Source organism: Balaenoptera musculus, chromosome X (genome assembly GCF_009873245.2).
Source record: "Balaenoptera musculus isolate JJ_BM4_2016_0621 chromosome X, mBalMus1.pri.v3, whole genome shotgun sequence".
NCBI lineage: Eukaryota > Metazoa > Chordata > Mammalia > Artiodactyla > Balaenopteridae > Balaenoptera > Balaenoptera musculus.
The window spans coordinates 31,560,100-31,576,969 of NC_045806.1; the positions used below are offsets into that span (position 1 = coordinate 31,560,100).

The 16,870-nt window shown below is 35.0% G+C and overlaps 1 protein-coding gene across 1 annotated transcript in view; it reads left to right on the forward strand.

Moving 5' to 3' along the window:
- CFAP47 (cilia and flagella associated protein 47) overlaps window positions 1–16,870 on the forward strand; it is a 489,567-nt gene that overhangs the window by 343,242 nt on the left and 129,455 nt on the right. Inside the window, 3 exon segments of the mRNA XM_036839258.1 lie at window positions 3,216–3,563; window positions 6,422–6,562; window positions 12,981–13,078. Of these exon segments, the coding sequence (XP_036695153.1) occupies window positions 3,216–3,563; window positions 6,422–6,562; window positions 12,981–13,078 (587 nt within the window).

Genomic DNA, 16,870 nt, shown 5'->3' on the forward strand with positions numbered 1-16,870 from the left:
TGTTCACCAGGGATATTGGATTTTAGTTTTCTTACACTGTCTTTGTCTGGCTTTTGTATCATGGCAATGCTGGCCTCCTAGAGTGAGTTAGGAAGTTTTCCGTCCTCTTCAATAATTTGGAAGTGTTTGAGAAAAAACCTTGTAAATTCTTCTTTAAATATTTGGTAGAATCAAACAGTGAAGCCATCTCATCCTGGGCTTTTCTTTGTAGGGAGGGTTTTGATTACTGATTTAATCCTCTTACTAATTTTATGTCTATTGAAGTTTTCTATTATTCATGAGTCAGTTTTAGTAGATTGTGTGTTTTTAGGAAATTGTCCATTTCATCTAAGTTATCCAATTTTTGGCACATAATTGTTTATAATATTCTCTTTACATATATATAATGCTTTTTATTTTGGTAAAAACAATAATAATGTCCTACTTTAATTTGAGTCTCCTCTCCTTTTTTCCTAGTCACTCTAGCTAATGGTCTATCACTTATGTTGATCTTTTTAAAGAACCAACTTTTGGGTTTTTTGGTTTTCTCTGTTGTTTTTCTATTCTCTATATCATTTACCTCCATGCTAATCTTTATTATTTCCTTCCTTCTGCTAGTTTTGGGTTTAATTTGCTCTTCTACGAACTATACTAGTTCGTATAGTGTACATTTAGGTTGTTGATTTGAGGTTGTTCTTTTTTTTTAACGAATTCATTTACTGCTATAAATTGCCCTCTTAGCACTGCTCTTACTGCATTCCTTAAATTTTGTATACTGTGTTTTCATTTTCAATTGTCTCAAGATATTTTCTAATTTTCATTGTGATTTCTTCTTTGAAATATTGGTTGTTTAAGAGTATGTTGTTTAATTTCCAAATTTATAAATTTCATTCTTCTGTTATTGATTTATAATTTCTTTCCATTATGATGAGAAAAAAATGCTTTGTACAATTGCAGTATTTTAAAATTTATTAAGATTTGCTTTGTGGCCTCACATGCGATCTATCCTAGGCATTGTTCCTTGGTCATTTGAGAAGAATGTGTATTCTGCTGTTGTTTTGTGGAATGTTCTTTGTAAGTCAGTTAGGTCTAGTCATGTTACAGTATTGTTCACCTCCTTTATTTCCATATTTGTCTTCTGTCTGGTTGTTCTGTCCATTAATGAAAGTGGGGTATTGAGGTCTCCAGCTATTATTGTAGGATTGTCTATTTCTCCTTCCAGTTTTGTCAATTTTTGCTTCATATATTTTGGGCCTCTGTTTTTAGGTGTGTATAGGTGTATAATTTTTATATATTCTTGCTGAATTGAATCTTTTTTTTGATTTGATAATTGTTTATATTGTAAAATGATCACCACGATAAGTCTAGTTAACATCCATCACTACACATAATTACATTTTTTTTCTTGTAATGAGAACTTTTAAGATCTATTCTCTTAGGAACTTACAAATATGCAATACAGTATTATTAACTGTAGTCATCATACTGTACATTACATCCCCATGACTTATTTTATAACTGGAAGTTTGTACCTTTTGACCCCCTTCACCCATTTCACTTATCCCACCCCGACCGCCTGCCTCTGGCAACCACCAATCTGTTCTCTGTATCTATATATAAGCTCAGTTTTGTTTGTTTGGTTTTTGATTTTTTAGTTAATTGAATCTTTTATTTATATATAGTGTCCTTATTTGTCTCTTGTAAACTTTTTGGATATCTAATAATGAGTGGTATCCAAAATATATTTTAAAGTACTAAAACTCAACAACAGTAAAATAACTCAACTTTAAAAATTGGCAAAAGATCTGGAGAGATACCTCACCAAAAAAAAATTCTGATAGCAAATAAGCATACAAAAAGATGTTCAACATCATATGTCTTTAGGGAACTGCAAATTAAAACAACAATGAGATAACACTACATACCTATTAGGATGGCTAAATTCAGAAGCCCTGACAATACCAAATGCTGACAAAGATGTAGAAAAATTGGAACTCTCATTCATTAATGGCGAGAATACAAAATGGTACAATGGTACAGGTGCTTTAGAAGACAGTTGGGCAGTATGTTACAAAACTAAACATATTCATAACATGATCCAGAAATCACAAGCCCATTTGGTACTTACCCATATGAGTTGAAAATTTATGTCCACACAAAAATCTGTACATGAATGTTTATAACAGCTTTATTCAAGATTGCCAAAATGTGGAGGCAACCATGATATCCTACAATAGGTGAATGGATAAATAGTGGTATATCCATACAATTGGATATTTTTCAGTGATAAAAATAAATGACAAAAAGACCAGAGGAAGCTTAAATGCATGTTGCTTAGTGAAAGAAGCCAATCCGAAAAGGCCATCTATACAGCATTCTGAAAAAGATCAGTGGTTGCCAGTCCCTTGGGGAGGTTGGGAGGGAGGGATGTATGAGTGGGGTACAGGGGATTTTGGGGGATATGAAAGTATTCTCCATGATACCGTAATGGTAGATAGATGAAGTTTTACATTTGTCAAAGCCATAGGATGTATAACACAAAGAGTGAACCAGAATGTGAGCTACAGACTTAAGTTAATAATGATGTACTGTTATTGACTCATCACTTATAAGTAATGTACCACCTAATGCAGGATGCTTATAATAGGGGAAACTAAGGGAGGTATATGGGAATTCTCTGTACTTTACACTCATTTTTTTGTAAACCTAAAACAGTTTGAAAAATAAAATATATTAATTCAACAAAGAGTGTGAACTTTAAATCACAATGCTCATGTTCAAATTCCAGCTGTATTATTACAAGCTGATTGACCTTGAGCAAGCTACTGAACTTTCTTGTGTCACAGTTGCGCTTCTTTAAAATGAGGATAATAATAGGACTAATTTCATAGGTATGTTTTGTAAAAATTTGTCAATTTTGTAAATCCGTAGAACAATGCCTAACATACAGTAAGTCCTACATAAGCATAAACTACAGTCATTTAATCCTCAAAACAACTAGCACCATTTTACGAATGAGGTAAATAACATGTTCAAGGCTAAGTTAGCAGTAGTAGAACAAGAGTTTGAATCCTCATTCTGTCAGAAGCCTGTGTTCTTTCCACTAGATACCCTGTCTTTCCACAATGTGTTTGTGAGCATATACCAAGCTCCTATGTAAACTAAGAAAGCCATGTTTATAGTAGGACCTGAAATTTCACCTATAACTTAAGTGACTGTCATATTTCAAAATAAAGGAATTGAAAATGATAAGATAGTAGTGACATCAGCAAGATGGAAGAGTAGAAGATCCACCAATTGTATCCCTCTTCAGCACAGTCATTTGGAAGCCATGCAAGGACAAAAGTGCCATTGTGGGAGCTTTGCGATCCAGGTAGGAGACCATGAAACCTTGGTGGAGTCCAAAACCGAGGAGGGCCATTTTGAAAAGGCAGACTCATGCTCAGATGACAGACTTGCCAACTGTGGTCCTGGCTACAACCAGGAAACAGCCCTGTGGACTGTTACAATCCCATTTGACTTTGGTCCTGCCATCAGCACTATCTGCCAAGGAACCTGTCAGGAGTCATGCCTGCCCATGCCCTGTATAACAGGCCCACAGAATTCAGTCCCATGTGTGGACCCTGAAGTGGCCCATGACCCAGCTTCAGCCCCTCTTAACCACCATTTCTACCCATCTGGGGACCAGGTGGAAGACACACCTGTCTGCACCCCTGTGACGGGCCCTCCGACTTTGTTCCAACTGCAGATCCTGAAATGACCCTGTAACGTAGCTCCAGCTACTCTCAGCCATGGTCTGGGAACACTCCTACCGTGAGACAAGCTTGTCCATGCCCCGGAGGTAGGCCCACTGACTATGTTCTGTCTGTACATCTGGAAGCATCCCTATAATCCGGCTCCAGCCCCTCACAGCTGCAGTCTGGGAGCAGTTCTGCCTGCCCAGGGACCTAGTGTCTTAACCACTGATATCTGTTAAAGTGATCCTATTTAGAATAGGGTCTTTGAAGATATAATCAAATTAAGATGAGGTCATGCTGAATTAGGGTGGGCCTTGAAGCAATGTGACTGTTGTCCTTATAAGAAGAGGAAAATAGACATGGATAGATATGGGAGAAAACACCATGCAAAGGTGAAGGCAGAGACTGGAGTGATACGTCTACAAGCCAAGGAATGCCAAGGATTGCTGGCAAACAGCAGAAACTAGGAGAGGGGCATGGAACAGATCTCCCTCAGAATCTCCAGAAGGAACCAACTCTGCTGGCACCTGGATTTCAAACATCTAGCCTCCAGAACTGTGAGAAAATAAATTTCTGTCCAAATGCCAATTCATATTTGTATATATCTTTTAAACACACACACACACACACACACACACACACACACACACACACAAATATACACACACACAGTCCCCCCACACACAATGGGCCATATGAGACGTAAAACTCTGTAAATGGCTGCTTTCACTCATATTATCATGGATGTATTTTCAGTTCGGTTTTCATAGGTTTTTCTTTTGACTAGATGAACAATAATCCAAATAAATGTTTATCTGAATTCATGTAACTAGTCATGCATAGGTGGAAATCAAGTTCCTCTTTTTTTCTTTTTTCTTTTTTTTGTAATTACCGATAATATTGCAACAGCATCTTTGTAAATAACTCTGCTAGTCTACCTATGGGGTAAGATTTAAGATATAAGGTATTTATAGCATAAAAAAACAGAACTGACATGTCAAAGGAGATGTGCAACAACTTGGTGGATGTTGCAAAATTACCCCCCAAAATATGTAGTACCAATTTTTACCCTTACCCACAGTATCTGAGATGGGGGTTGTTAACTCAGCACTCTCATCAAAAATTAATGTTATCAAAAGTGTTAAGTTATCAATTTGAAAGAACAGTACATTTTTTACTTTTAATTCCTGGGCTTTTTTGGGGGGGATAAGATTTTTGAATCTATATTCCTATGTATTATCTCTATTAAATTTTGGTATGTGTTATTTTAGCTTTAAACATTAAACTGTGGGACTTCCCTGGCAGTCCAGCGGTTAAGACCTTGCCTTCCAATGCAGGGGGTGAGGGTTCAATCCCTGGTTGGGAAGCTAAGATCCCACATGCCTCGTGGCCAAAAAACCAAAACATAAAACAGAAGCAATATTGTAACAAATTCAATAAAGACTTTAAAAACGGTCCACATCAAAAAAATCTTTAAAAACGAAAAAAAATTGAACTGTAACTTTATCTCCTATTTTTCTTTATCTTTAATTCTCTCTAAAAATTTAAATTTCATGGCAATATTTTGTTCTTTGCCAATTTGAAAGTCATTGATTAAACCTGCTTAGATCGGTGCCAAGATATCACTTTGATTTTTTTTTAAATGTATTTATTTTATGCCTTGAATCATTTTTGTGATTTATGTTGTGTATTTCATCCTGATTTTAGTACTAAGCCTAACATGGTATTACGTAGTGCGTGTGTGTGTGTGTATACACAAAAACATATAAAAATACATAGATTTACACATACACATTAGATGGAGAGAAGGCTTTTTGGAAGTTGGGTGTTATTACAGCATGTTTCAGAGGGAGAATTGAAGATGCAGAAGGGAGTGGGGAACATTACAGTAGCCAGATCCTTGGGTAGACTAGAGTAGATGGGATCTAGTGCACAGGTCCAAGGGCTGGTCCCAGGTAAAAGTGTATCAATCATTCTTACAAGAGGAAAGCCAGAGGATGAGGTCACCATTGTGGAAGGGTTGGTCAGTGTGGTGGTGGGACTGTGAAGGAATTCTTTCCTGGAAGTGTCCAGTTTCTTAGTGAAATAGAAACAAGATGATCAGCTAGGAATGAGGAGGGAGAAGGAAGTATTGGAAATTGAAGGGGAAAGAAGATTTGAACCATCCTCTCAACATGGATAATAAGACTATGAAAATAGCAAGCTGGTATTGAGATATCAGGACCAATTTCTGAATTATTTCCATATGTATGTTAGCTTCAATTTAAGAGTTAATACCAATCTTTTATAAGTCAATTTTAGTATAACAGAAATTCCAGAGAAAGAGTACCAATTTTTGACACTAACAGTTTTTTGTAACAAAATTTAGTATTTTACATATTAAATGTTTAAAGGAAAGTTCATGCTTAGAATATTGTATTAAACAAAGTAAATATTTTAATGAGGTAATAAATGAGTGTTAAAAATGACTTAAGAAGAAAATATGTAAGAATACTCACCCAAGACAGTACGTTTTCTGAAAGCTGTTAACAGTTCTGTTATTTGCTGCATTTTCTTAATTACTATGAGAAAGCTGTTTAAAAATTACCATTTTAATGGACATTTAAAAATATTTCCTTGAACTTTCCATTAAGTTGTTCTGTTTAATTGTTAGTTTAGAAAACTAAACACTGGTTAATCTGACATCTTGCACCTATATGTTGTAGGTACAATTTCGTTTTCCGTTAAAAGCAGACAAAATGGTGATTCTCAGGGAGACTCAGATGAAGATAAAGATAGAGATCTAATACCCTCCTTTGAGAAATCATTATCAGAACCATCTGACAAGTTTGATGAGGAAAAACCAGGTAAATTTATTATTATGGAGAGTTTCATGATCAATTTTCATAAGCCCTCATCATTTACTTATAAATCAATAGATACTTTACATTCATAATACGTATACAAATGTGTATTTCATATATCATCTGTAAGAATTGTATTATTTCAGGATTACCTTGATGTAGTTCACTTTCTGGATTTGTACTGCTATTAAAATTAGTAGATTATAATACTTCAGCTTGAAGGCTGCCTACTCTTTCATAAGTGAAAAACTTTACACATATTTCTGTTACTAAACAAAAAATTTCAGTCAATTTCTAATAAAATGTTAATGAGTATATCATTTTAACAATGTAATGTGTTCTCCTTTTTTAAATATAGGAGATGGTAGCAGTCTTCCTCATATGCAAAAGAAAGCAAATGCAATTATTTCCCCTTCCTGTATTATAAAGCTTTATTTGAATGTTGTTAAACATCATATCGTTTCAGTAGAAATTCAGAGGAAAATGAGAGTATGGAGAGTTGGAATAGACAGTGCAGGTTTCTTAGAGAGTGGGTAAATGAGTTCTCTTTTGGGTGAGTAGCAGGGACGGAAGAGGGCAATAGAGAAGAGTGGGTCAACAGGGGCAAAGTTCTAGAAACAGAGGTGTACTGAAGAAGAAATCTTTATTGAATGAATTTCTGTTTAATCAGGATTCTTCAGAGAAACAGATACCACTATGATATAATATAATATAATATAACGTAATATAATACAATACAATATAATGCAATACAATATAATATAGTACAATATAATACAATAACCTATATCTGTAGAGAGAGAGACATTTTAAAGAATTGGCTAACGTAACTGTGGAGACTGGCAAGTCCAAAATCTATAGGGCAAGCGAGCAGGGTAGACAATTAGGTAAGAGTTGCTGTTGCAGTCATGGGTCCAGATTCCCCAGGGCAGACCGGGCAGGCTACAAGCTCAAGCAGGGTTTCCATGTTTCAGGCTTGACTAAGAATTGCTTCTCCTTCAGGTCACTTCAGTCTTTGCTCTTAGGGCCTCCAACTGATTGGAGTTGGCCCATTCACATTAAGCAGAGTATTCTGCTTTACTCAAAGTCTACCGATGAAAGTATTCACATATGTTTTTAAAAAATACCTTCCCAGCAACATTTAGATTGGTGTGTAATCAAACAACTGGGCCCCATAGTCCAGCCAAGTTGACACATAAAATGTACCATCACAGAATACATGGATTAAGAGTGATATTTAGGCACTATTCAAAATAGTTTGGGAAGGGAAGAGCAGTTGGGGCAAGCTCGCCACTGCAACAGCTAACTGGGTTTGAAGTGAAGAGAACAATGTCTTTTAGGGTGGTGATGGGGATAGAGAAATACCATGAAAGATGGAAAACATTTCAGAGACTAGCATTAGATGACTCTCTTGAGAGAGAAGACAGAAAGTGAGAATTGATTCCAAAAAATAACAAGTTTTCTTTGTATCTTGTTTGTATCTTGAGGATCTTATCTAAGGGCCGCACAAGGGGAAGGCACGAGAGGCAGGGGAGGGTCCTTATCAAAGTCTGCTGATTCAAGTGTTCTTTGCAGGGGAGGTTGGGGGAGTCATGTTAGGAATTACATCTACTTGTGACTGTGTGGGCTGTTAAATTTTTTTTAAATTAAGTTTCAATTATTCAACATAATAAATCATAAACATTCTTATATTAAAATATTTGTGCATATCATCGATTATTTTATTCCAACAAATTTCTTAGAATGAAATCATTGGCTCGAACGGGATAAGCAATTCTTAAACATTTTAAACATGTTAAAGTGCTCTTCAAATTTTTATTGATTCAGATTTCCATTATAATGTATAATATTATCTCTTTCAACCTGACCCTTATTAAAGCTGGGTGTTACCGTTATTTTTCATATTTCCCTATTTGGAAGGTTAGAAGATTCTTAGTTAGTTGTTTTCATTTCTTTCTGTCCCAGCTTTACTGAAGTACAACTGACTATTAAAAATTGTACATATTTCAGGTGGACAACTTGATTAGATATACATATACATTGTGAAATAATCACCACAATCAACCTAATTAACATATTTATCATCTCACATAGTTACCACCTTTTCATGGAAGAAGGTGAAGACACTTACGATCTACCTTCTAAATGAATATTGTTAAAATGTCCATGCTATCCAAAGTGATCTATATTCAATGTAATGACCTATCACAATCCCAATGGCATATTTAAAAATATTTAATTTTTAGGGCAGTTTTAGGTCCACAGCAAAACTGAGAGGAAGGTTCAGAGTTTTCCCTAACACATGGATCTTCTCCCCCATCGTTAACATCCCCCACCAAAGTGGTACATGTGTCACAATTAATAAGCCTGTATAGACACACACACACACACACACACACACACACACACAAGATCTACCTTCTAAGCAAATTTCAAGTATACACTACCACCCTATTAACTATAATTACCTTGCTGTACATTAGATCTCCAGAACTTACTCATTTTGCATAACTGAAATTTCCCTAATTGAAAAGAAATGTACTACTGAGCGATCAGTAAGAAAAAGACCAGAGTATTACAGGGAATGGAAAGGTTAATTCTGTTTGAGTAGGAATATGGGAAGGCCTGTCTGAAGAACTGCAGATACCTGTACATGCATTTTTCCTAGCTCTTAATCTATCTTGCAACCTGTCATCACACAGCTTAGATTTTTTTAAATAAAATGATCAGCGATATGCACACATATTTTAATATAAGAATGTTTTTATATGATTTATTATGTTGAATAATTGAAACTTAATTATTTTAATTTTTAAATTTGATTAATTTTTTTTTTTCTTGGCTGTGTTGGGTCTTTGTTGCTGCACGCAGGCTTTCTCTAGTTGCGGTGAGGGGGGGTTACTCTTGGTTGCGGTGCGCGGGCTTCTCATTGCGGTGGCTTCTCTTGTTGCGGAGCACGGGCTCTAGGCGCACGGGCTTCAGTAGCTGTGGCACATGGGCTCAGTAGTTGTGGCTCGCGGACTCTAGAGCACAGGCTCAGTAGTTGTGGTGCACGGGCTTAGTTGCTCTGCGGCATGTGGGATCTTCCCAGGCCAGAGCTCGACCTGTGTCCCCTGCATTGGCAGGCAGATTCTAAACCACTGCGATACTAGGGAAGTATCGATTTAAAATGTTTTTGAATAGGTATTATCTGCCCATAAATTTTTTTCCATTTTTATTGAAAAATAGTTGTCATACATCACTGTATAAGTTTAAGGTGTACAGCTTGATGGTTTGATTTACACATATTGTGAAATGCTTACCATAATGGGTTCAGCTAACATCCATCTTCTCATATAGATACAATAAAAAGTAAAGAAAGAAAAAAGAAACAATTTTCTCCTTATGAAGAGAACTCTTAGAATTTACTCTCTTAACTTTCCTATGTATGATACAGCAGTGTTAACTATAGTCATCATGCTGTACATTACATCCCTAGTACTTATTTATCTTATAACTGGAAGTTTATGCCTTTTGACCACCTTCCTTCATTTCTCCCTACCCTCACCCTCTGCCTCTGGTAACCACAAGTCTGATCTCTTTTTCTATGAGTTTGGGTTTTTTGTTATTGTTTTGTTTGTTTATTTTAGACTACACATATAAGTGAGATCATACAGTATTTTTTCTTCCCTATCTGACTTATTTCACTTAGCATAATGCCTTCATAGTCCATCCACGTTGTCACACATGGTAGGATTTCCTTGTTTTTTAATGGCTGAATAAGATTCCATTGAATATACTATAACTTCTTTATCCATTCATTTGTTGATGACACTTAGGTTGTTCCCATGCTTTGGCTATTGTAAATAATGCTGCTTTGAACAGGAAGGTACAGATATCTTTTCGAGTTAGTGTTTTCATTTCCTTTGGATATATTCCCAGAAGTGAGATTGCTGGATCGTATGGTAATTCTATTTTTAATTTTATGAGGATCCTCCATACTGTTTTGTATAGTGGCCATATGAATTTACAATCCCACCAGCGTGCACAAGGGTTCCCTTTTCTCCACATCCATGCCAGCGTTTGTTATCTCTTGTCTCTTTGATCATGGCCATTCTAGCAAGTGTGATATCTCATTGTGGTTTTAATTTGCATTTCCCTAATGCTTAGTAATGAACTTAAATTTAATAGTGAATATTCTCTGAATGATAGAAATGTGTATATACAAATGCACGTGTATATATGGATCTATTAATTATATATAATGTGTATATCCCAGTGTATTTATATATGTATATGTCTATATATTTATGTCTTTATTGATATACTACTCTTGAAATTTTATACAAAAAAATAAGTACTCTTGGTCATGAGATGGTGAATAATTTTTATTTTTTAAAGTTTTTCAGTAATTTCTTAAATTGCTATAGTGAATACTCCTAATTTTATAATTAGAAAAAAGTTTTAATATGTTTAAAGCTTGTAGTTAAACAAAGTTTAATAATTATTATTTTTGTTGTTCATCTCATTAATAAATTATCACTAATCCCACTCTCACCAATAAATTCATATTCATTGTATGTTTTTAGCTCCGTAGGAATTAAATTAGCTTCATCACAATACTACCTTATGTGATAGTCACAGCAATTACAAATGGGAGGTGTTCTTGTCCCCGTGATAGTTAATTTTATGTGTCACCTTGACTGGGTCATGGTGCCCAGATATTAGGTTAAACATTATTCTGGATGTTTTTATAAAGGTGATTTTGTATGAGAATTACATTTAAATCTTTAGACTTTCAAAGAAGGTTGCCCTCCATAATGTGGGTGGGTCTTACCTAACCAGTTGAAGGTCTTAATAGAACAAAGGCTGACCTCCACAGAGCAAAAAGGAATTCTACTGGTAGACTGCCTTTGGACTTGAACTCCAGCTCTTCCCTGGGTCTCCAACCTGCTGGACTAACCTGCAGATTTTGGACTTACTGAGCCAATCATTTGAGCCATGCAATACAATTCAATATATTCAATGTAATTCAATAATGCAACATAATACAATGCAATGCATTGCAATGCAGTGCAAAACAAAGCACTTTTTCAGAAGAGAGAGTCTGAGAACTGTACTGGTCTGGGCCCCTTATTTCATAGATAAGGAAATTAAGGCCCAGAGAGGCTTAGTGATTTACCTAAGTAAGTTAATCAAACATTGCAGTTCTTGGAATCTTTAAAACTTGACAGTACTGATATGATATGCAAACAATTAACTGAAACTGAAGGTCATCTTAAACTGTAATCTAGCTCAACATTGGAGAATAAAGAATATCAAACTGAGAAGCTGAGCAGATGAGAACAAATAGAAAAAACATGGGTTTGATGCCAGTACAAACCCTGCTACACAGGGCTTTTATGGTTGACCAGGGTTCTGGTTTCAGGATTTAAGGGTGTGACTTTGGACATCACCGGAAGCAGAAAGGCCTGTTTTAAAAAAAAAAAATGTTGGAAAACCCAGATGTAAACATTACTTTCTCACCGCTTAGTCCTGTTAAAAAACAAAATTCAGTTGAGTAAATATGAAGATCTAATTGACCTGATTCATCAATTCATTAATCAGGCAACATCCCATCTAGCAAATAGAAAGCTACTCCCAGGTTTTATAGAAATGCTGGCGGAGGGGGTGGGATATGGACAAGGAGGTTATTAGCAGAACAAAAGAAAGGATTGTTTCAGGCAAGGTTACCTCTCTAGAGCTGACCAGGAAATTGCAAAAAGTCCATTCCTGGGAGAGGTTGAAACAAGTCTTGGTTTACTGTCCCAGAGGCAAGTGGCTCCACCTTGGGCCTGTTCTTTCTTTCTTCTTCTTTTTCTTTTCCCCCTCCCCCCTTCTCCTTTTTCTCCTCCTCCTTTTTTTTTTTTTTTAACAGTCCATACCCCATTTCAGCTTTTTTGGGGCTAAATTGCTAGGATCCTCTTTCACACTCCCAAAAAACCAGAAATTTCATGAACTATTTCTGATTTTTTCCTTAGGCTAAATTTTTATGGTACTGGAAATGTAGCCTTGTATATTGTAATACCATAGTTAGATATTTCTACGTATAATATGTGAATACGTTGGGAATTAAGGGGGAAAGATTAGTTATTTCTTTTGAAATACTAATCCTTAAAAGTAAAGCACTCTTATTTTTGTGGGGAACTTAGTGAGTTACGGGGCAGGCATGAGGCAGGGAGCTTTCACAGCCCATTCTCATGGCCATGCAGGCTGGGGCTTCTCTTATTGCTCACAAACTGTGATGAAATCAGCTTTTCACCTTCCTCACAGATCTCTTGACAAATGAGTCCATCAGAAAGAGTTTGAAAATGATATCTAATTCATGTTTCTCAAATTTTTATGTTAAATATGGTTTTCTGAAACCTAAATTAAGATGTGCTATGTTTTTTTCTTGTTTCAGATGATGCTATTAGCAGTTTACAAATCTGGTATTATCCTGAGATCCATAGTGCTCCTGGACCACCCTTAAACACTATTGAAGTGAAATGTATTGCTCTGGTAAGAGCCCCATTAATTGTTCATAGGCTCCTTTTTGCAAATATTTGGGGCATTTGTTGTAAACCTAAATTGCTATTCCTAAAAAATATCTATATTAAATGAGCATTTTGGGATAAATTTTTCAAATTACAGCAATTTTATTTTAAATCCAGTAAAATGCATCTTAAATGCTTATAGAAAACATCTTTTAGTTCAATGGTATCATAGTGGCTGCCCCAATAAGCGTTTTACCTGCATGTCTCAAGAATTACTAGAGCAAAATTAACCTTAGCCTACATGCTTTCCTCACACATCTGATAAAAGCAGGATTGTGCTCTCTGGACTCTTTCAGTATTGATTCCTCCTGGTTTCTATAGCAGGCCTTCCACTCTGAAATATATTTCGAGCAACTGGCATAGATTTGGGGTTTTAAATAATAGTGACAAAGAATAGGATTGTCTTATGTGAATTATTAAAGTATTACTAAATCCATGTCCAGAATTATTTGATAAAGTCAAATATTGAGTCTTCATTTAAATAAAATATGAGGACAATATTGTTATTAATCACATTTGGATTTAATTAATTTTCAATTGTTGGTACTCTTATTTAAATCAAATATTTAAACTTATGATAAATAATGGTTATTTTCATTTTTAAATACGCAGATGAATTTCTTCATAGAATGGTTATTTAGAATCTTCAACTTTCGCTCCAACAGAAAATAAATTATTTCTGTCTGTAAATCAATTATTTGCTCACCTAATCTCTGGGTAAATCTCCATTGAGACATAGAAAATGGATGATTAAACTATTGAAATGCACTCAAGTGCCACTTGCAAAAGCTTTCTCTTCTACCTAGAAAATTATTTAATGGGATGACGATAGGATCATTTCACTCAGTGGAAATGTCCTATTTCCGTGACCCTGTTATCACTGCAGAATCAAATCTTTATTAAAGATTATTTTTAAATGACATAACTTTAATTATGAGACCACTTGCATCTTTAGCTATAGACAAAAGAGGATGTTAAGGGTAGTGTTTTGGGACTTCTCAGAGGAGGAAGGACACTCACATGAAGATAGAAAAGCAAATGTTTGGTAAATAAGTATTTGCTGGGCCATACAGAGACAATGGGACACAGAGAGAAATTTTAACAAACAGACTTTGCTAGGTTCTTCCTGTCTACACACCTAGTTCACACTAGTCTGTGGTGATAGCTCCCTTCCTGGAATAGGTCCTCTCTCTACATTCTTTTAGGCAGTTAGGGGGAAGGTCAGAGTTCCTTCCTGAGTCTTTTGGGCTTTGATTGGTTTCAGTTTGAAATAATCCACATGCCAAAGAGACATTTTGAGGCGGCAAATTTTGCTTGAGTACAATAGTTATCTCTTTATTGGGACACAGGAGAAAAAAAAATTTTTAAATGGGTCCAGGAGAAATTGGGACCATGAGGTGGCACCTCAAAAAGGGAGACATTGGCTTCCTTACTAATAAGGAGCAAGACCTAGCACCATCAGATGCTAGATTGCTCTCTTTGCAAATACAGGCAGATGTGCTGAACTAATTAAATGTGCACTTTCAACAGAAGTTGGTGGAGAAGGGGAGTCATTTTCAAGTAACTCTGCCCAAATAGGCTACCAATGACAGTGATGTTGCCAAGTTACTAAGTTTTCCCACCTTTCTAATAGTAATTACCTAAGGTGAAAACTTGTTAGCTCTATAACTTTCGGACATGAAGATTTAGTCTTTGGAGGTGGTATGGGTTGTTTTAAATAATCCCATCAAATAAACCTTTGTGCACTTCTTGAAGAACATGCTTTCTGAATACTTTCAGAAGTACACAAAAATGGCTGTCCACACCTATATATAGTTTCCTAATATTTTTGACTGCATTTGCTGTGTTTGCTCAACTTTTGAGAAATACTATACTTAATCCTTAGATCATCAGATGTGGCAATGAAGGTTTCAAGACACTAAGTCGTCTCTGATTTTCCATCTGTATCTCAGCTTTTGTTACATTCAACTCAATTTCCACACCTTCCCTAGAGATGAATGAATGGTTAGAATCTCTTTAAATAGGGTTTTGTAAGAAATATTTACATCCTCGAGGCACATAAATTTGGTTACTTCTTACAGCAGGTTCCAAAAATCAGGTTATATTTATAATAAACAACAATTGGTTGATAGTAGTCCATTCTCTTTTGTGTAAACTATTTAGGATGTCTTCTTGAATCTTTTTTCTTCCAGTTTTATTGAGATATAATTGACATACAGCACTGTATGAGTTTAAGGTGTACTGGATAATGGTTTGACTTACATACATTATGAAAGTTTAGTGAACATCTATCATCTCATATAGATGCAAAATAAAAGAAAAGATTTGTATAACTGAAAATAAAGCAAACAAGCATACAGAGTGTACAAACCTTAAAAACAAACAAAACACCCTAACTCCCACAATAATAGGTGAAAGTGGAATCCTGTATGAGCTTTTAATTCTTTGCTTATTAATGACCTTGATCATTGTTCTCTCTGTACGATTGTTGGGCATTTATATTTCTAGTTGTGTGAATTTGCCTTTAAATTTTAGGTTTTGCTTTTATAAGTAATCAAACAAATTGCTCTTTTCCTACGTGATTTTTTCCCTGTCTTTTCCTGTTAAACATGGAGACCCTTGGCAATCTGAGGATTTAATAAATATTCATATCCTTAAAGAAAAAAAAAAGAAAAAGAAGAAAAGTTTTTTCATTGTGATGAGAACTCTTAGGATTTACTTTCTTAACAACTTTTCTATAAAACATACAATAGTGTTAATTATCTTTGTCAGGTAGTACATTACATCCCTAGTGCTTATTTACCTTATAACTGGAGTTTTGTACCTTTTGACCACCTACATCCATTTGCCCCTCCCACCACCCTCTGACTCTCGTAAACACAAATCTGATCTCTTTTTCTTTGAGTTTGTTTGGTGTACAACATAGGGATTTGATATTTTTATACATTACAAAATGACTACTACTGTCTTGGAAATTTTAATGGGTAATAGCTGCTATTCCAGTTTCTTTGAACACAAAAATCTCTTGTGTATCATATAGTTTGGGGGTGGCAGAATGATGAGCATAATCTACTGTCTTCCCACTGACAGTCAGTAATTTCAATATACAGCAATGAGCTGAAAACAAATCTTAAGTTTGTGAATAAAACCTTATAGGCTTTAAATTTTAGGTCAGTCATAGCCTTCATAATATTTGTTCTCTTGTCAGTGAAAATTGCATGACCATTTCTTTATGTATTTTTTCATTCTATAATCAACCTTCAATTAAATTCATTATATTGTTAATGGTGAGGCCCAGAAACCTCTCCACAAGTTAGTAAGAGAGAAGCAGAGTTAAAAACACTATTAATCCACTTGGTATCAAATATAACAACATGTATCAGTTGCCAACCATTTCCAATAAGTTTTCAGTTTAAAATTTTAGCCTCCATCATATAAAAACTGTATTTTGAGGTTTTCATTTTATGTATTTTCTTCCTTCCTTCAGGTTTTATATTCTTTATTTCTTTCTGTGTTAAAGATAATATATCATGAGTATTTGTACATGTTATTGAAATTTTTGATCCTCATGAAATGTTGAAGTAGCAAAAAATAGCATTCTGCCTTGAATTTATCTTGACAAGTTGTGAAAAATTCTTAAATAGGATTTTTAAAAAATCTCATGGCCTATTTATGTTAAACCAAATATATATATATAGCTGTGCCATAGATAGATAGAAAGATAGATACTGTCTCTCCATATATAGGTAGATATATA